This window comes from Pongo abelii, chromosome 22 (assembly GCF_028885655.2).
Source record: "Pongo abelii isolate AG06213 chromosome 22, NHGRI_mPonAbe1-v2.0_pri, whole genome shotgun sequence".
Classification (NCBI taxonomy): domain Eukaryota; kingdom Metazoa; phylum Chordata; class Mammalia; order Primates; family Hominidae; genus Pongo; species Pongo abelii.
In genome coordinates this window covers 56805626-56825633 of record NC_072007.2, presented here as the reverse complement: position 1 = coordinate 56825633, position 20008 = coordinate 56805626, and the positions used below count along the sequence as shown (strand labels likewise).

The 20008-nt window shown below is 48.4% G+C and overlaps 1 protein-coding gene across 18 annotated transcripts in view; it reads right to left on the bottom strand.

Annotated features, from left to right (window-relative positions):
- Positions 1–20008, bottom strand: part of PCNT (pericentrin) — a 122299-nt gene that overhangs the window by 27914 nt on the left and 74377 nt on the right. For 14 of the 18 annotated variants that reach the window (XR_010138901.1, XR_010138902.1, XM_054542709.2 and 11 more), the window contains 9 exons: positions 19186–19415; positions 18550–18666; positions 18425–18445; positions 16810–17016; positions 14899–15069; positions 14143–14295; positions 5626–6504; positions 4695–4850; positions 1260–2030 (listed from right to left, as the gene is read on the bottom strand). Coding sequence is in view for 16 of the 18 variants with exons in the window: in XM_054542709.2 (XP_054398684.2) it covers positions 1260–2030; positions 4695–4850; positions 5626–6504; positions 14143–14295; positions 14899–15069; positions 16810–17016; positions 18425–18445; positions 18550–18666; positions 19186–19415 (2705 nt within the window). In the remaining 2 variants the exon portion in view is untranslated. The remainder of the gene's footprint in view (positions 1–1259; positions 2031–4694; positions 4851–5625; positions 6505–14142; positions 14296–14898; positions 15070–16809; positions 17017–18424; positions 18446–18549; positions 18667–19185; positions 19416–20008) is intronic. The other 4 variants (XM_063720941.1, XM_063720939.1, XM_063720940.1 and 1 more) reach the window with 2 other exon arrangements.

Genomic DNA, 20008 nt, shown 5'->3' with positions numbered 1-20008 from the left:
CCCACATAGACCCCAAATGAAACAACTCAAAACTGGTGAACACACGCAGGTCAAATGCTTCCAACAATTTAATCAGATTCACCCACAGCTCTTTAGGAATATTTTAATGTAGCCAATAGTAAATATTTCAGATTTTAGTTGTTTTGCATGAAATGATAGTATATGGATGTTTCAGATAATATGTATCTGCTAAATTATTATTTTTTGAGGGAGGGTCTCACTCTGTCACCCAGGCTGGAGTGCAGTGGTTCAATCTTGGCTCACTGCATCCTCAACCTCCCGAGGTCAAGTGATCCTCCTGCCTCAGCCTCCTGAAGACCAGGGACCATGGGTGGCACCAGCACGCCCACCTAATTTTTTGTGTTTTTTGTAGAGACAGGGTCTCACCGTGTTACCCAGCCCGGTCTCAAATTCCTGGGCTCAAGCAATCCTCCCGCCTCAGCCTCCCAAAGCGCTGAGACTATAAGCGTAAGCCCAACCATACCTGATTTTTAATTTTATCTTACTCAAGATACACAAAATCCCAAAATGATTATGTTAGAAATAATACGATCTAACTCATAAATTATTAAAATTAATTAGCATATGTGAAACCTGTTAAAAATATGAAGCATTTCTGGCTGGGCATGGTGGCTCACGCCTGTAAGCCCAGCACTTTGGGAGGCTGAGGTGGGTGGATCACGAGGTCAGGAGTTCGAGACCAGCCTGGCCAATATGGTGAAACCCCGTCTCTACTAAAACTACAAAAATTAGCCGAGTGTGGTGGCATGTACCTGTAGTCCCAGCTACTCGGTAGGCTGAGGCAGGAGAATTGCTTGAACCCGGGGAGGCAGAGGTTGCAGTGAGCCGAGATCGCACCACTGCACTCCAGCCTGGGCGACGGAACGAGATTGTCTCACAAAAAAAAAAAAAAAAAAAGAAGCATTCCTAAAAATAAATCTAAAAAACCATTCTGGACAAAGAACCCTATGCCCATCACACACGAAGATGTGTCTGTGGCTGTGCCCGTTGGAGTCAGCGTCAGTGGAGAAGCATGCCCAGGGTATGTCTGAGGCAGGCAAATGCATCTCAGGCATTTTAAAAATACCTGAACAACTGAAATAATCTAAACGCTCCCATGATGCCAGTCCTGCAGAGGTGGCACCCAGACTGCGGGGTGTGAGCTGTCAGGAGGTGAACAAACAATGGCAGCTGCCGTGGCGCTGGGCAGGCCACATTCCCACGGGAACAACGGGCCTGGGAGCAGAGCAGGCACCTACCACAGCCGTCCTTTGCACATGGTGGTCGTCAGCCGGCGGAGACTCGGCCCACCGCGGGGCCAGCGCTGCTGCGGACACACCCGGGGAACAAAGCAGCCCCGGTCCCTGCGTCTGTGGCAGCGAGGTGTCCGCCCTGTCCCCCAGGGATGTGTCAGCACTGCACAGGCTCAGGGCTCCTGAGTGGGGTGTCACAGGGAGGCTGGGCCGGGGCTCCAGGGTCCAGTCCTTCCTGAGGACCTCAGGGGAACTCCAGGAAGACAGGTCCAGCATCCCGACCGGGCTCTTCCGGGACCCAGCCTCTGCAGTGTGGCTCTGGTGGTGGGGGCCGCCAAGCACGCTGGTCGGTGAAGAAAGGGACCTGTCCTGACATTCTGATTTTTCTTGAATGGGAGATTCTGGCATTTCATCTGGTATCAAGGAATCCCAATTTTTGATAACATCAGTTACACCCCCCATGGCTGTATTGGCATCACATGCGTCTATGGCCTGATTTCTGATAACATCAGTTACACCCCCCGTGGCTGTATTGGCATCACACGTGTCTACGGTGGGTGATATGTCAGGCTCTTCTCCGTCACAGGAATCATCACTCCAGCTGCTCTCCAACGGGTGTGCTGAGGCCAAGGGCCACGGAGATTTGGTGTTGGCAGCATCCACATTCTGGAAGGTCATGGAATACAGCAAACGGTTCAGTTTTTCCTGAAGTTGTTTCACCTGAGCTATGAGATCAACCTTTGGCAGCTGACAATCTTCCAGTACTTTTTCCTCACCCTGCAGGTGAAACAGAACAGGCGCACGCTGGAATACCCGGCTCACCAGGAGTCGCACCTGTCTGGTGTTAATGAGCGGATTTCAGGGAGTTTTGGAGCACTCAGGGGTGATTCCACAATGAGCCCTGCACATTTCAAGTTTATTTAATTCTATGAGAAACAGAACCAAGGCTTACATCTCCTTGCTTAAAAGGCAACTGTCATAACCTATTTCTGCGGTGATTGAGGACACAAGCTTCATACAAGGGAAAAAGGACGGGAAGGTTCTATATCTGAGCACCGAAAACACAAAATTGTGGTTTATGTGATGAATTTGGAGTTTCTCTGTGTGTAACTTCTAAGAATTTGGCAGGCAGGGCTAAGCTTTCTCTTAAGAATTCAAAGAAATGGGCCGGATGCAGTGGCTCACGCCTGTAATCCCAGCACTTTGGGAGGCTGAGGCAGGTGGATCACGAGGTCAGGAGTTCGAGACCAGCCTGGCCAAAATGGTGAAACCCCGTCTCTACTAAAAATACAAAAATTAGCTGGGCATGGTGGCGGGTGCCTGTAATCCCAGCTACTCGGGAGGCTGAGGCAGTGAACTGCTTGAACTCAGGAGGTGGAGGTTGCAGTGAGTCAAGATCTCGCCACTGCACTCCAGCCTGGGTGACAGAGGGAGACTCTGTCTCAAAAAAAAAAAAAAAAAAAAAAAAAAAGAATTCAAAGAAATGTTCCTGTCATGAGGGCCCCAAGACTGTTTGCCGCAGGAGACGTGAAGGAAGGGCTCTCCACACAGAATGTATTTCCCGAGAGCACATGACAAGCACACGAACCAGGTTCACGGGTCTCCTCAGAACTGCAGGCCTAGGCCCGTCCTTCCCTGATTTCTGTGGAATTCAGAATCTTTCAGGCTCTAAACGCCAATGAGGGGCACGCAGTGTGGACCCAGGAACAGGCGGCACCTGCACTCATGCAAGAAACATCCCAGCGATGTGCGGGACACTCACGAGGGCTGCGAGGGGCTCGGGTGAGCCCAGGTCTCAGCAGGCTTCAGCACCAAGCATACTTCCGTGCCAACCTAGAGACCATAAAACACCTGCCCGGCACTTCTGGTGTTAGAGCCTCTGGGTTTCAGAGCCTGGAGGAGTAGTTGGGGCACATTTAGCAAACAGCATGGAGGAGGGGGAGGAAGAGCAGGGTGGGCGGCTGTGTGTCCAGGAGGAGGAGGAGGAGCAGGGTGGGCAGTTGTGTGTCCAGGAGGAGGAGGAGGAGCAGGGTGGGCGGCTGTGTGTCCAGGAGGAGAGTGGGTGGCTGTGTGTCCAGGAGGAGGAGGAGGAGGAGGAGCAGGGTGGGCAGTTGTGTGTCCAGGAGGAGGAGGAGGAGCAGGGTGGGCGGCTGTGTGTCCAGGAGGAGAGTGGGTGGCTGTGTGTCCAGGAGGAGGAGGAGGAGGAGGAGGAGGAGCAGGGTGGGCAGTTGTGTGTCCAGGAGGAGGAGGAGGAGGAGGAGGAGCAGGGTGGGCAGTTGTGTGTCCAGGAGGAGGAGGAGGAGGAGGAGGAAGAGGGTGGACGGATGTGTGTCCCAGAGGAGGAAGAGGAGCAGGGTGGGTGGCTGTGTGTCCAGCGGGGCTGCGCTGGGCCTTGGACTGGAGGAGGCGAGGTGCAGACAATGCATCAAAAGGTGCCGTCTAAGGCCGGGCGCGGTGGCTCACGCCTGTAATCCCAGCACTTTGGGAGGCTAAGAAGGGCGGATCACCTAAGGTCAGGAGTTCAAGACCAGCCTGGCCAACATGGTGAAACCCCGTCTCTACTAAAAATAAAAAATCAGCTGGGCGTGGTGGTACATGCCTGCAGTCCCAGCTACTCGGGAGGCTGAGGCTGGAGAATCACTTGAACTCGGGAGGCGGAGGTTGCAGTGAGCTGAGATCGTGCCACTGCACTCCAGCCTGGGTGACAGAGCAAGACTCTGTCTCAAAAAAAAAAAAAGAGAGAAAAAAATGAAGGTACCATCTGCACCTGACGCGCCCTGAGGAGAGGGCAGCTCCTGCACAGGTGTTTCCAAGGGGGCACTGGGGACCCGCCCCTGGTGCACTGGGTGGGAGAAGCACCAGCACCCACTCTTCTTGCTAAATCTTGACCCTGCTACGATTTGAGATTGTCAAGGTGCAACCCCCTTCCCCGGGGAAAGGAAGTGTCAGCTTTTTTTCAAGTGACAATATGGAGTGAGGTGAACAGATTACAAGAATAAATATGAAGCCTTTCAAAGTAAAACAGACGCTGGCCATCAAAGTCCTGAGCTGAGGTGAGGCCCATGGGGGCGATGTGGTCCTCCCATGAAAAGACAACCCAGGACTAACCCTCGAGCACAGTTAAATCCATTTGTATCAATTAAAAGAAAAAAACCCAACTGATTGTTTCTAGAGAGTGGCTTAAATGAAGCACGTATGAAACTTCACACCAGTTACGGACAGCTCGTTACAGAACAGAAAGGATTCAGAGAACATGTCACCGCAGGCACAAGACTGTGCTCCTCACCTCAGCAGAATACCCGCCTCTGCCCAGGGCAGGACCCACATGTTCTGCACCCAGCCTCTCCCAGGTGGGCCTCGTGCCTTCCCCCCTCCCCACACCTTGCTGCCTCGTGTCCAGCCTCTCCCGGGTGGGCCTCGTGCCTTCCCCCCTCCCCACACCTTGCCGCCGTCCTCCAGACTCAGGCGCATTTCATTTTTCACCAAGAGCAGCTCCGACTGCAGCTGCCTCTGGCAGACGGTGAGCACCGACATTATGCCTTCTTGCTTGCAGAGAGGTGCGTCCTTCAACGTCACCAGGACGGGCTGCAGATCACCCTTGACAGAGGAGACAGAGGAAAGCTGAGCATGCAGGAGGCTGTTGCTGGGGCTGCCCCGCGGGTGGCCTGGAGCTGGGAGCCAGTACGGCAGCCAGCAGGGATGCCAGAGGCAGGAGGCAGTGACGTCCACAGCCGAGCACCTTGGTCCACAGCAGGCCACACGAGAACGGGGCTGAGGACCCAGCAGGAAGCTGCCCCGACCTAGGACGACCCCACAGAGCACGGTGGACTGGGGCATCTGAGAGCGGGAGCCACTCTACAAAGACCCAGCTGGTGTGGGGGTGATAGGCACCAATTTCCCAAGGTTCTGCTCAAATACAAGTGGAAGCCTTAAAAGACAACTCCTTATAGGGCCTCCAGCTCCAAAAGAAGAGCTCGCTCGCCACATCTCACACAGGTACTGCTTATCGACAGACAAACCATTTCATTAGAAACCAGAGAAGCAGCTTAAGCGGACCCGCCTCACACAGTGAGCTCCGTTTCACTGGACCGTCCCTATCGTGTGAAAGAAAGAATTGTTTTTAAAAGCTTAAAACAATAAGCTTAAAATGGTACAAAACAGTGAAATCCTCAGCCCAGCTTCACTGCGTACTGACCTGGAACAGGCCCAGGCTGGCCTGAGCTTCAGGGCCCCTTTCTCTGCTGTGTCATGAGCCACCATGACAACTGCAGCCCCCAGTGCCCAGCGCAGACAGAAGTCATTAATGTTAAAGGAGAAAAGGAGTAGGAGAGTAAGAAAAAATACCCTGCCATGGCCCGCGGTGGGGGCCTACCTGTGGGTCAGGGACAACAGGTTCCAAAGCAGCATCACAGGAGGCCTCCACATCGCCGGCGACCTGGGCCTTGGCGCCACCATCCACGCGAGGCTGTGGGTGGGCCCCGGGCACCCGTGTGTGAACTGTGGCTCTGGAGGCCTGCCGCCTGTCCAGCTCCACCTGGCACCTCAGGAACCGCTGGTGCAGCACCTGCAGCTGGCGGCTGAGGCGGCCACACTGCGCTCGGAGCTGCTGCAGCTCAGGAGGCTCCGCCCCGGCTGCCAGGGGCTGCTGCTCCAGGGCGCGGCGGATACAGGCCAAGGCCAACAGGACGGCCTCCAGCTCGGCAGAGTGGGCCACCTTCCGCTGGTTCAGTGCGTCAATTTCTAAATTTCTCTCAGCAATCATCGCTTCCTTTGCTTTCAGGGCTGCTTCGAACTCCTGGATCCGGGAGGCCATGCCTTCGACCTCAGCCTCCCTGAGGGCTGCACTGCGCTCCAGCTCAGCCAGCTGCCGCTCCGCAGCCTCCTCTGCGCCCTGGAGGCGCTGCTGCAGGGCCTCCAGGGCCTGGCTGTGCCCACGCTCCTTGTCAGCCAGCAGCCGGCTCAGGGCCTCCTTGGCTTCCAGCACAGCCTCGAGCTCGCCCTGCAGGGCCTGCCCACGAGGGCCCCTGGCCTGGGAGCAGAGCAGCTCGCTCTGCAGACTGCCAGCCTGACTGTCGCTGACTTCGTGCACCACGGGCCCCATGACGGACAGCTCGTGCTGCAGCTTCTCAATGACTTCATGGAGTTGTTCAATTTCCTCTGCTTTCTCCTTTTGTAATCGTTTCTGGTTCTCTTGCAGACTTTCAATAGTGGCTTTCAGCTCTTCAATCTCAGAACTTCTGGTATATACGACCTGAAGAGAGAGCACATTTCAGAGGCAAATTAAATGTATCCACTTCAGAATGTCCCTCCTTCAGGACACGTTACATCCTGAATGCATTCTTGGAGTGAAGACTCCATAGCTTGAAAGACAAAGCAGCCACAGAAGCAAACTGCCGGTGCCGGACGCACCCCTCACCCACCTTGGCTGCCACTGGGCCCTGGTGCACACCTTGTGCTCCACATCTGATCATGAGACGAAGCTCTAATGCAGCCACTTTCCATGCAAGGACGTCTACAGAATGATGCTTTCACCACCCTTTAAATGTTATTTTGTTAATATTTAAACAACTTTGATTTGATTTTCCTGAAGGTGCATTAGATTTTAGGTGTCATTCTAACTCCAGGAGGAAAGTAAGAAACCTAGGCAGAGAATCTGCACCAACAAAGCGGTGAGCCAGGCACGCTCCCCTTCCATCCCAACACTGCTCATGGTGACGCTGGTGATGCAGGCGTCTCTGCCACTGCCACTGCCAGCTCGGTGACACCAGGCATCAAAGTGAGTTTACTTGTGCCGTGAAACATAATCCTCAGCCACGTAAGGAAATACGATTGTTTCCACTTTAAAGACCGGAAAATTGAAACTGAGATATTAAACATCTTTCTAAACCCACAAAAACAGTAAGTGGAAAATTAGGATTGAGATCTATGTCAATATAGCTCCAAACTCTATTCTCTTAAGATAACATTACTGGTAATGACAAAAAATACAAATATTCTAATCCATTTGTGCTCTAACAATTTTAAAACAATTTGTTATAGACTAATATGTTCTTCCAAGAAATTGAGGGGTTTCATAACAACTCCAGGTTTCTCTGGAACTACCTCACAATTAATCTGGACTCAAATGCAAATCTGGCCTACAGAAAAAACAAAGGAACCGGATGAACCTGTGGCTTTGGTTTGGACGCTGTCAACGACACCTTCCTATGCATTTACCACCAATGAACAACACCATGCATTTAGCAAAAGCAGCATCCCAGCTGCGGGCTAGGAATGCCCACTGCACGTTCTGCTCCCCGCCGAGTGCCTTACTGTGTGTGGCACCGGCCCGTGTCTCTGTACTCTACAGGCAAGTGAAGGAATTTTAAGGACAATTCTGATTATATGCAGCTTTTGCTCATTCCCTAAAGGCACTAAATAAACTGGAATCAAAGGGTGTGCACTAAAAATGGTCACAATCACAACGCATATATCATGTTAAAATACTGGAGCCAGCATACGAAGGTAGCTCTAAATGTAAAACACCAAAACCTAAAATCAGTGAACTGAAGCCGGGCGCGGTGGCTCACGTCTGTAACCCCAGCACTTTGGGAGGCTGAGGCAGGTAGATCACTTGAGCACAGGAGTTCGAGATCAGCCTGGCCAACATGGCACAACCTGGTCTCTAATAAAAATACAAAAATTAGCCGGGCGTGGTGACAGGCACCTGTAGTCCCAGCTACTCAGGAGGCTGAGGTGGGAGAATCGCTTAAACTCTGGAGGCAGAGGTTGCAGTGAGCAGAGATTGCACCACTGCACTCCAGCCTGGGCGACAGAGCAAGATAGTGTCAAAAAAGAAAAAAAAAAGCAAAAAGCATATGCAAGCATATTCAAGGAACACTGAATGCAAAGTAAAACTATGAAATTTCTCAGGAAAATTGGGCTAGGGAAAGAGCTCTCAGATAGAACTTCAAAAGTATAATCTGGCGGGGCACAGTGGCTCACGCCTGTAATCCCAACACTTTGGGAGGCCAAGGCAGGTGGATCTTCTGAGTCAGGCGTTCGAGACCAGCCTGACCAACATGGAGAAATCCCGTCTCTACTAAAAATACAAAAATTAGCTGGGCATAGTGGCGGGTGCCTGTAATCCCAGCTACTCGGGAGGCTGAGACAGGAGGACTGCTTGAGCCTGGGAGGTGGAGGTTGCAGCGAGCCAAAATTGCGCCACTGAACTCCAGCCTGGGCAACAGAGAGAGACTCTGTCAAAAAAAAAAAAAAAAAAGTAAAAAGTTTTGCTCTGCAAAACATACTGTTAAGAGAATGAAAAGACCAGCCATACATTGGGAGAAAACACCTGCAAATCATGTATCAAAAAAAAACAGTGTTCAAAAGATATAAGAAATTCCCAAAACAATAAGAAACCAAACAATACAACTTTTTAAAACTTTCTGAGGCGGGGCACGGTGGCTCATGCCTGTAATCCCAGCACTTTGGGAGGCCGAGGCAGGTGGGTCACCAGAGGTCAGGAGTTCGAGACCAGCCTGGCCAACATGGTGAAACCCCATCCCTATTAAAAATATTAAAAAATTAGCTGGGTGTGGTGGTGGGTGCCTGTAATCCCAGCTACTCAGGAGGCTGAGGCAGGAGAATTGCTTGAACCCAGGAGGTGGAGGTTGCAGTGAGCTGACACGTTCCTGGGCCACAAAGTGAGACTCTGTCTCAAAAACAAAAACAAACAAACAAAAAAAAACAAAACTTTCCGAAAGACTTAAGCAAACATTTCCCCCACAATATGGATAGTAAATAAGCATAGAAAAAGATGCTCAAGATCACTAGTCATTAAGGAAACACAAAACACAAGGATATACCACTACATATCTACCAGAATGTCTAGAAAAAAAGACTGACCTTACCAAGTGCTGATGAGAACGTGGTTACCTGGAACACTCATCTATTGCTGGTGGAATTGTAAAACGGTAGTGCAGCTATGGAAAACAGTTAGACAGTTCTCGATTCATCACTGCCAAAACCTAGAAACTATCCAAATGTCCCTCATGGGTGAATGGATCAACAAACTGTGGTCCCTCCAGACAACACTACTCAGCAACTAAAGGAAGAGACACAGGCGACAGCATGCATCAATTTCCAGTGCGTTACAACACCTGACTCGAAACAGAATTCCAGACAGGAAGACAGCAGGCCTGATGGGTGGCCACAAAGAAACGACACAAAAAAAATTTGTTGAGTGATGAGATTGTGGTGATTATTACAGGACTAAATCCTTTTTTCAAAATTTATAAAACTGTATACTAAAAAAAACCTAATTTTACTATGCACGAAGTCTAAAAACAAAAAACTTAAATTTTATACAGAAAAATGAGAAGTATCTATAATCAATGACCTAAGGTTCTATCTGAAAAAGCTAGAAAAAGAAAAGAAAATAAACCCAAGGTAAATAGAAAGAAGCCAATAATGAAAAGAAGAGGAGAAATCAAAGAAATAAATAGAGAAAAGTATCAGAGCCAAAAGCTGATTCTTTGAAAACATTGACAACATGGATAAACTACTAGCTAGAGAGATTCAAGAATAAAAGAGAAAACATGAACTCACTAATATCGGGAATAAAAGGAGGGCCATCAGCATAGAACTTGCAGATATTCAATGGCAAGTAAGGAAATGGTTAATAAGGTGAACAGTTACAAAATGAGAAAGTATAGGCTAGGCGTGGTGGCTCACGCCTGTAATCCCAGCTCTTTGGGAGGCCAAGGCAGGTGTATCACAAGGTCAGGAGATGGAGACCATCCTGGCTAACATGGTGAAACCCTGTCTCTACCAAAAATACAAAAAATTAGCTGGGCATGGTGGCGCACGCCTGTAACCCCAGCTACTCGGGAGGCTGAGGCAGGAGGCTCACTTGAACCTGGGAGGTGGAGGTTGCAGGGAGCCGAGATCACGCCATTGCACTCCAGGCTGGGTGACAGAGCGAGACTTCGTCTCAAAAAAAAAAAAAAAAAAAAAATGAGAAAGTATAAACTTCTTTATGCAAAGAAATTTGACAATTTTGATGACATACACAACAAGTTCCTTGAAAAATACAACTTATCACAACATGAAACAGAAATCCAAATACCTCAGTCTGTTAAAGAAAATGAATTATCATCAGTCTCTCTAGATATGAAACTCCAAATGGCTTCATTGTTGATGCTATGAAAACATTCAAAGAAGAAATCCCAGCTATGTTAAATAACCTCTTTCAGAAAAGAGAGAAAGTGAAAAAATTCCCAGTCTATTTTATGAGACTAACATAACCTTCATACCAAAGCCTTAGGAAACACTGCAAAAAAAGACAATTACGGACCAACATCCCTCATGAACACAGATGTAAAAACCATTAACAAAATATTAGCAAATCAAATTCAGTAATATCTGTAACATATGAAAAGGGCAGTACATCACTACCAGGTATATCCTAGAACCGCAAGGTTAGTTTAATCTCCAAGAAATAAATCACTCGATAAAGTTAACCCTATTAGTAGAATAAAAGAGAAAAACAGCATCACTATTTCAACAGATCCAGAAAAAGCAAACTAGAAATATAATGGAACTTCCCTGATCTGATAAAAAGGCACCTGTGGAAAACCTAAAGCTAACATACTTAATGGCAAAACATTGACCACTTCCCTGTAAGACAAGGAGCTGGGCAAAGATGACTACTCTAGCCAGTTTTAACTTTGTACTGGGAGTGCTAGACATTGTAATAAAAGAAGGAAATAACAAAAATTGGAAAGAAATAAAACTGTCTTTATTTGAAGATGATGTTATCTTATACATAAAAAACCTTCAGGAATCCACAAAACACTACTAATATATATAAACTGTGCAAGGTAACAGCAAGGTTAACATACAAAGGTGTATGTGTATTCACGGTAAACAACTAGATAATTATTTTAAATCTCACAATAGTGCGAAAAACCTAAAATATTTAAGGATAAATTTAACAAGACGTATGAGACCTCTTTATTAAAACCTAAAATATTTAAGGATAAATTTAACAAGACGTATGAGACCTCTTTATTAAAACCTAAAATATTTAAGGATAAATTTAACAAGACGTATGAGACCTCTTTATTAAAACCTATAGAACAAGGGAGAAGTAACTGGTAAAATATAAGAAACACCACTAACCCCAGAGTTAGAATAAGCCACACAGGAAGGGAGGGCCCATGCTGAGGATGAGGTATTAGGATGGCTGGAGCCCCGGAGGACGGCAGTACAGAGCAAGTGACAACAACCACGACCACGCCAGGGAGACGGGAGCTCCGTTTCCCCACAAACGTAAAAGACACTTCTAGAAGACAAACATCTTCACTGACATAAAATAGGGTAGAAAACAGCAAATGTGGTTTCCTTGAAAGAATTGGAAACCTAACAAGAGTCAAACCTTTAAATGGAATTTTACTTTCCTTTATTATATAAAGCAAAATAGCATCTGCACCTTTACAAAAAATTAGAATTACAGAAAACAAAGGATGTACGAATTTGCACATATCTGGAAGAAAAATCCCACAAGAAAATAATGGGCATTGTCCTTACAAAGCTTTCAATTCTTAATGGAACTAAAATACTGTCCTTAACATGTAAACTATTTTTTATATATTTTTCATGATATAAGATTATAGTTACATGTCAAATTCTAGAGCACTATAGACAATACAACTTCTTTTGAGAAGTAATCAATGGTTTTTAAAGGCATTCTTTTTTTTTTTGAGACGCGTCTTGCTCTGTCGCCCAGGCTGCAGTGAAGTAGCACAATCTCGGCTCACTGCCAACCTCCACCTCCTGGGTTCAAGTGATTCTTCTGCCTCAGCCTCCCAAGTAACCATTAGAGACACCAGCCACCAGGCCCAGCTAATTTTTGTGTTTTTAGTAGAGAATGGGTTTCACCATGTTGGCCAGGCTGGTCTCGAACTCCTGAGCTCAAGTGATCTGCCCGCCTCAGCCTCCCAAAGTGCTGGGATTACAGGCGTGAGCCACCGTGCCTGGTCCTAAAAGGCATTCTTCAGTGTAACCCAAAAGGCTATTTTTAAATTTTTGCCAAATATACAAGATACCAACAGATACTAAGACAGATAATTAATATCTCAGTAGCCTCTGTCAAAGGGAAATTAAAAGTGACAAACTGAAGACAAACTTCTCCTTTTTACTTCTATGGTCCCCTCCAAAATTATTTTTTTGTCATTACGGCTGGATTACAGTGGCATGATCACAGCTCACTGTGGCCTCGGCCTCCCAGGCTCAAGTGATCTTCCTACCTCAGACTTCAGAGTAGCTGGTACTATAGGTGTATGCCTGGCTAAATTTTTTTTAAAAATTTGTAGAGATGGGTCTCATTATGTTGTCCAGGCTGATCTCGAATTCCTGGGCTCAAACAATCCTCCCACCTCAGGTTCCCAAACTCCTGGGATTACAGGTGTGAGAGCCACTGTGCCCGGCCATAAAGTTAATTTTGTTTTTGAGACAGGGTCTTGCTTTGTTGCCCAGGCTGGAGTGCAGTGGCACAATCACAGCTCACTGCACCCTCCATCTCCTGGGTTCAAGTGATTCTCCTGCCTCAGCCTCCTGAGTGGTGTGTGTCACCATGCCTGGCTAATTTTTGTATTTTTAGTAGAGATGGGGTTTTGCCATGTTGTTTAGGCTGGTCTCGAACTTCTGAGCTCAAGTGATCCACCCTCCTCAGTCTCCCAAAGTGCTGAGAATACAGGCGTTTGAGCCACTGTGCCCAACCAATAAAATCAATTTTGAAAAGTACTATAAATATTATATGAAGAAACAGAAGACTGTCATCCTGGAAAGTCAAGGCCCCAGGCAATCACACCCAGAAACTATGAGGACTTCGTACAGGAGACGCAGGCATAGCCAGAAGCGTGAGAAGAGCCCCTTCTCCCCCAGCACTGGGGAGTGGCTTACCTCGCCGAGGTAAACCTGCTGTGCCTGGAGCTGCTCGCTCACACACAGTATCTCCTCTTCTTTGTTGGGCAGAAATGCCGGTGGAAATGGTAATAACAACAACCATATCAAAACAGAGCCGACAGAACCTTACTAGGGAAATATTCCACTGACCCTACAGATATGAAATGTCCTAATTAAATAAGCCTACAGTTTTAAATTGGAAAAATGGAAAATCAATTTGAAAATGTTTTGTTGTTGTTTTTTGAGACTCTCCCACGCTGAGTTCATTCACTGAGCACGCGTTGTGTGGGCACCACACACACGATTCTACACAAGGTCTTTCAAGGGCATCTGTGAAGTTATGAATGCTCTGCAATTTTGAATATCATCTCTACTATAAACAGGTTGGTTTTGGTTTTCTTTTTTGCTTCAAAAGCACAGCTACATTAAAATAAAAGATTTAAAAATAGATTTTTTAATATACACCTACTATGTACCCACAAAAATTTTTTAAAAAATTTGTTTTTAAGATTTTTTTCCCATCATGCCAGTGGGAAGAGAAACAGTGAGTGGCCACTTACTCAAGTCACCTCCTTGAGAAGAGCAAGCCCAATAGCCTCCTTGAGAAGAGCAAGCAACAGCCCAATAGCCCAGCGTCTCTCACGGCCCCGCGGTGCTGCCCTAGGGAAGGGCCTCTCCTCAGATCCCTGACTATCAGGGCTGCAATCAGAAAGCAGTTTGGGGCAGGGGTCGCTGGTTCCTCACTCAAGATCCCTAGAAAGCTGCTTCCATGCACATGTCCCCAGGCAGAATTGGGCGCTCTCTGCATTGTCTGCCACATGGGGGCCACGGGCGTCTGTGAAGACCAGAGACTCGCCTCCCCAATGAGGGTCCTGGTGGTTGCTCAGCACTGGCATAAGCAACATGAACTCGGGCGTCACATGGACCTTTCGTAGCTTACCTTCAAGCTCGTGTTCTCTTCCTGAAGTTCTCTGAGGCTGATAGCAGTCTGGCTGTTCTGCATGTCTAATTTTAAGTTCAGATGTAGTATTTCTTCCTTTTTACTTTCTAAGTCACCTTTCATCTTTTCTAGCTGTTCTTTTAAGTCCAAAACCTTTCATTAAAACAAAAGAAGGAAAGTATTAAAAGTCATCTAATATTCTATTAATAATTAAGAAATTATTAAAATAGCTTTGAGAGATTTAAATGCACATGCCTAAAACAATTACTACCCTGTACCTGTACCCACATACAAACGGTAAAACTGCAAAGAATACACAGTGGTCAGGGCTGGGCACGGGGCTCACGCCTGTAATCCCAGCACTTTGAGAGGCTCAAGCAGGCGGATCACCTGAGGTCAGGAGTTGGAGACCAGCCTGGCCAACATGGTGAAACCGTCTCTACTAAAAATACCAAAACTGAGCCAGGCGTGGTGGTGGGTGCACCTGTAATCCCAGCTACTCGGGAGGCTGAGGTAGGAGAATAGCTTGAACCCAGGAGGCGGAGGTTGCAGTGAGCTGAGATCGCGCCATTGCACTCCAGCCTGGGCAACAAGAGCAAAACTCTGTCTCAAAGAAAAGAAAAGAAAAGAAAAGAAAAGAACACACAGTGGTCACAAGCCCATCGCCTGCGTTATCTGGACATCGGATCTGCCACAGAGAAGCCCACTGGACACTGACCCGGGGCTGGCAGTCCCATTGCCCCACTCCGCACTCACCTCGCTCTCGCGCTGCAGGAGCGCGCTCTGTGTCACCTCTAACTGTACTTCTGGACCCTCAGGAAGGCTGCCTGAAGGAGGCTCGGGACATCTGCCTGCATCTAGTGTAGACTGCAATGTGGACACCAGAAGCAAGCTACTCATCTGCTGTTTCTTTAACACCTCTTTATCCTATTAAAAAAAAAGGAACTCTATTTTAGGCAAATATTTGGGAATTCAGTACCTCAAACTGCTGCCTGTTAAAGCACAGACCATCTTCAGCTGCGCCTGAAGCAGAGCAGGTGGACCTGCAGGCACCCGCACTCAGTGACACACCAGGCAGCACTGGTACCCAGGACCCAGCCACCTCCCAGCAGAGGCCTGCATGGTGCAGGACGTGACCCAGAGCCACAGCCTGTGCCCGAGTCCACTGTGCGGAATTTATCTACAGTAATATTCACCAAACTATTACCAATATTTTCAAAACTGACAAGAACTTGCCAAAAAAAATAGGGCAATGGCTGATGGTATGCTCGTACAATGAATATTACCTGCCTAGAAAAAATTTTTCAAAGAATATTTAATATGACGAAAATGGTCATAATATGTTACATGCGCAAGAGCATGACATAAAATTGCATACACAGTCCAAATTTCACGAAGGGATAAAAACACATTTTCTAACCCTGGCATCTACTAAGCTCAGTAAACGTTTGCTGAGTGAAGGCAGAAGGAAGGGGTGAAGCCACCCTGGAGCAGCTGTCACTGAAACGTGAGCGGTGGCCGGCCAGGGGGACAACTCCGCTCCAAGTGCAGGTGATGCTCAGCAGTCCTCCCTGCGACAGCGGAACGGAAACATGTCAGGGCCTCAGGAAAGGCCCCGATTTAATAATTCTCATCAGCACTTACCAGAATCAGACACACTTGGCCGGGCGTGGTGGCTCACACCTGTAATACCAGCACTTTGAGAGGCCGAGGTAGGCAGATCACCTGAGGTCAGTAGTTCGAGACCAGCCTGGCCAACATGGTGAAACCCCGTCTCTATTAAAAATACAAAAATTAGCCGGGCGTGGTGGCACGTGCCTGTACTCCCAGCTACTTGGGAAGCTGAGAAACGAGAGATCGCTTGAACCTGGGAGGAGGAGGTTGCAGTGAGCCGAGATCGCGCCACTGCACTCCAGCCTGGGTGACAGAACAAGACTCTGTCTCAAAAAAAAAAAAAAAAAAGAATCAGACACACCTGAGAAAGACTCCTCTCATCTGTGTCTGAGGCCAAACTACTAATTCTAAAATCAAATTTCTTACTGAGCCTCACTTTTCAAGTAACCTTTTAACCTCATAAAAGTCAGCTGAATTCCTTTTAGCTAAATGCTCACAAAGCAGGGCACAGCCGCTGCCCAGAAATGCAGACAGGCTCCAGCCATGAGATGGTCCACCTGGCTCAGTGCTCCAGCCCCCTTTAAACTCTCAGACACAAACGAACACACGCAACACAGGAAACACCAGCAATGCAAAACCATCACTGGAGATCTCTTCACTGGGAGCTGACATGAGTTCCTGAACTCAAAAACTGAAATAATTACAAGGGGCTCTCATCAAAGTATTTAATAAGCTAAGTTTTTTTTAAACCTAAAATCTTAAATGTTTACTTTATGAAATATTAAGGATAAATTCAGAGTTCTTGAGACATAAAGAAATGGTATAAATTCCTACTACAGCAAATAAAATCAACAATCTCCAGGAAGGTCAAAGTACTCTTGCTACCCAGTCACCAATGACTTCTGTTTCTCCCTAACGCCGGTGTTTCTGGTGCAGATGTGGTGGCTGCGAGTGAAAAAGGACGCCCTGCCCACTCCCTGCCAGCTCAGCGATGAAGCCATGCCTGCGGGGACACCTCACCACATGCCCAACCACAACGTGGAGACGCTTTACCTGTTCCAGCTCTTTCACGATGTTTTTCTGTTTTTCCACTTCTTCCTGGAGCTGGGCCACTTTTTTCCTGATGTTGATGTTCATCTCCTCCAGACGTTTAATTTCTTCTTCCTGCATTAACACTTGTCTATCTGCCGACTCTTTCTGTATAGCCAATTCATTAAATTCATCCAACTTTTCTCTCAACTTTTGTTGTAACAACTCAACCTAAAACAACAAAAAATGCTTGAGGAATACAATAGACTGTTTTATAAAAACCCATTTTCCAAACAAAAAAGTACCCAAAAACCAGAGAGAAAATAGATGCCCTATGCCCTCCCCTAAACCCACAGGCTGCACAGGCAGACCTAGACCCACAGGCTTCACAGAGAGACCCAGACCCACAGGCTGCACAGGCAGACCTAGACCCACAGGCTGCACAGAGAGACCCAGACCCACAGGCTGCACAGGCAGACCTAGACCCACAGGCTGCACAGAGACCCAGACTCATAGGCTGCACAGGGAGACCCAGACCCACAGGCTGCACAGGCAGACCTAGACCCACAGGCTGCACAGGGAGACCTAGACCCACAGGCTGCACAGACAGACCTAGACCCACAGGCTGCACAGGCAGACCTAGACCCACAGGCTGCACAGGGAGACCTAGATCCACAGGCTGAACAGAGAGATCTAAGGGAAGTATACGGTGATGTTGTGTTAAGAAAGGCATTTTCTATAATACAGAATTTGTTAGGAAAATGAAATTTATTCTGATAGAAAAGAATGAAATACTACAGCCGGCGCGGTGGCTCCAGCACTTGGGAGGCTGAGGCAGGCAGATCACGAGGTCAGGAGATTGAGACCATCCTGGCTAACACAGTGAAACCCCGTCTCTACTAAAAATACAAAAAAATTAGCTGGGTGTGGTGGCGGGCACCTGTAGTCCCAGCTACTCGGGAGGCTGAGGCAGGAGAATGGCGTGAACCTGGGAGGTGGAGCTTGCAGTGAGCGGAGATAGCTCCACTGCACTCCAGCCTGGGCGACACCATGAGACTCCATCTCAAAAAAAAAAAAAAAAAAAAAAAAAGAATGAAATACTTCTCAGCAACAGAAAGAACAAACTATGGCTACACTCAGCAACCTGGATCAATCTCCAGAGAGTCAGGCTCGGTGAACGGTGTCAATCCCCCAAGACGACAGGCACACTTTACACATCAGGATGATGGTAAAGTTTTAGAAATAGACGACAGATGAGTGGTTGCCAGAGAAAGGACGGCGGCATGGCCGTGACCCAGTACACGAGGGTCCCTGGGGGGCAGAAGGCGCTGCAGCATCACCAGATCCCTGCCCATACTGGCTGTGACACTGCATTCTGGCTCTGTAGATGTGACCTCTGGGGAACCATGTGCCAGGCACGAGGGGTCCGAGTCTTACCTCTTACAACTGTGTGTGAATCCACCATTAATTTTTTAAAAAAATAAGCGAACCTACTAGAGCTTCCTCAGACAAGAGAAAGCAGATGGCTGCAGCTCGAGCAAGAGCAAGAAAAGCGAGTGGGTGGCAGGACAGTCCCAGCCACCGCAAGGGAGCCTGGGCACCAGCGCAGGGAGTGCCCATCTCGTTGACGCCTCCTCACCTCTCCATTCAGGGGCGTCTGCTGCCGATTTCATGTACATGGAAAGCAAAAATTTAAAGAAAGTTAAAGCTGAAAAACACAGTAAAAGACAGCAACCACCGGCACTGCACGCCGCACTGACTCACCTGGCTGTCGCGAGGGCCCCAGGGCTGCAGCCTGGCCGCCTGGCGGAGCTGCCCCTCCAGCCTCTGAATCTCCTGCTGGAACTCCTCGCGCTCGTGCTCCCGCTCAGCAGCCTGCTCCTGGGAGGAGAGGCAGCGTGTTGGGACCACCCCAACGGGGCTGGCATGCCCCTTGCAGCGAAGGTCCACCCAGGCTTCCACTGCACATGCAAGTGCAACTGCCCAGCAGCTCAGACTCCAAATACTCCCCTCATCACAGTCATTTGTAAAATGGAGTTAAGTGAAGAAAAACAGCTCTCTGCATGGAACACAGAGGTACGTCTGAGACTGGTGGGTGGGAGGACAAGAACCAGTGAGAGCCGCAGCACAGGCCCAGCCCGGGCCCCAAGGGACGCGTCCAGGACTGTGAGAAGGAGCATGGCAAGACCACGGGAGGTGGCCCTCAGAGGGCTGCGCCACAAAATGTGGGCAAGAAGACACCCACCAAGAGTCAGCGACCTGGGTGCACCTGTGCAGCAGGTGTGGGGCGCCCTCTTCAACATCCTACTGCAGAAGCTTACGTAACGATCTGGAAAGAAGTTCATGCTGTAACGGCAACCTTTAGTGATGCAAAAAAAATGTATTATTCAGAATTCTTACATCCATGAATTGCCGCTGGTTGCGCAAATGCTTGTCCAGAGATGCCACCTGCTGTTCCAGGGCAGTGACGGCCTCCGCCTGCTTGGCACACCCGCGATGCTGAGACAGCTGTTCTTCTAACTCAGACTCCAAAATCTTCATCTGGGAGAGCAGGGCTGAGCGGTCCTTCTCGGCCTGCTTCCTGGTCTCCGACTGTTCTTTGGTCAGATCCTCCACTTCCTTCCGGAGAGCTAAGGATGCAAACACGACAGATACGGGGGAAACCCCCGCACCTCAGAGGCTGGCGCTGTACTGAGAGGGAACACGACACGTGCATCTCCTGATGGTGATTCAGTCAAAACCCACCGAAAATGAAGTCACATAACTTCGGGGTAAAAAGCCCATCTTTTAAAACAACATTGGCTAAAGCAAATTTTTGAAGCCTGAGAAGAATACTTCTGAATGACACGTGGGTGATTCTCTAGGAATTCTGTCTTCACTACACTCTCCCACACAGAAACACATGACAAAGCCCAGTCCCAGCAGACGATGGACGGTGTTGAGTGCCTGGGGTTGTGACGTGTCTAGGGGAAAGGCAAACGCCCCATTGGTAAATCCAAAGCGAATCTAGGTCGGGTGGGGTGGTTCACGCCTGTAATCCCAGCACTTTGGGAGGCCGAGGCGGGTGGATCACTTGAGGTCAGGAGTTTGAGACCAGCCTGGCCATCATGGTGAAACCCCGTCTCTACTAAAAATACAAAATTAGCCAGACATGGTGGCACGTGCCTGCAATCCCAGCTACTTAGGAGGCTGAGGCAGGAGCATCGCTTGATTGCGCTGCTGC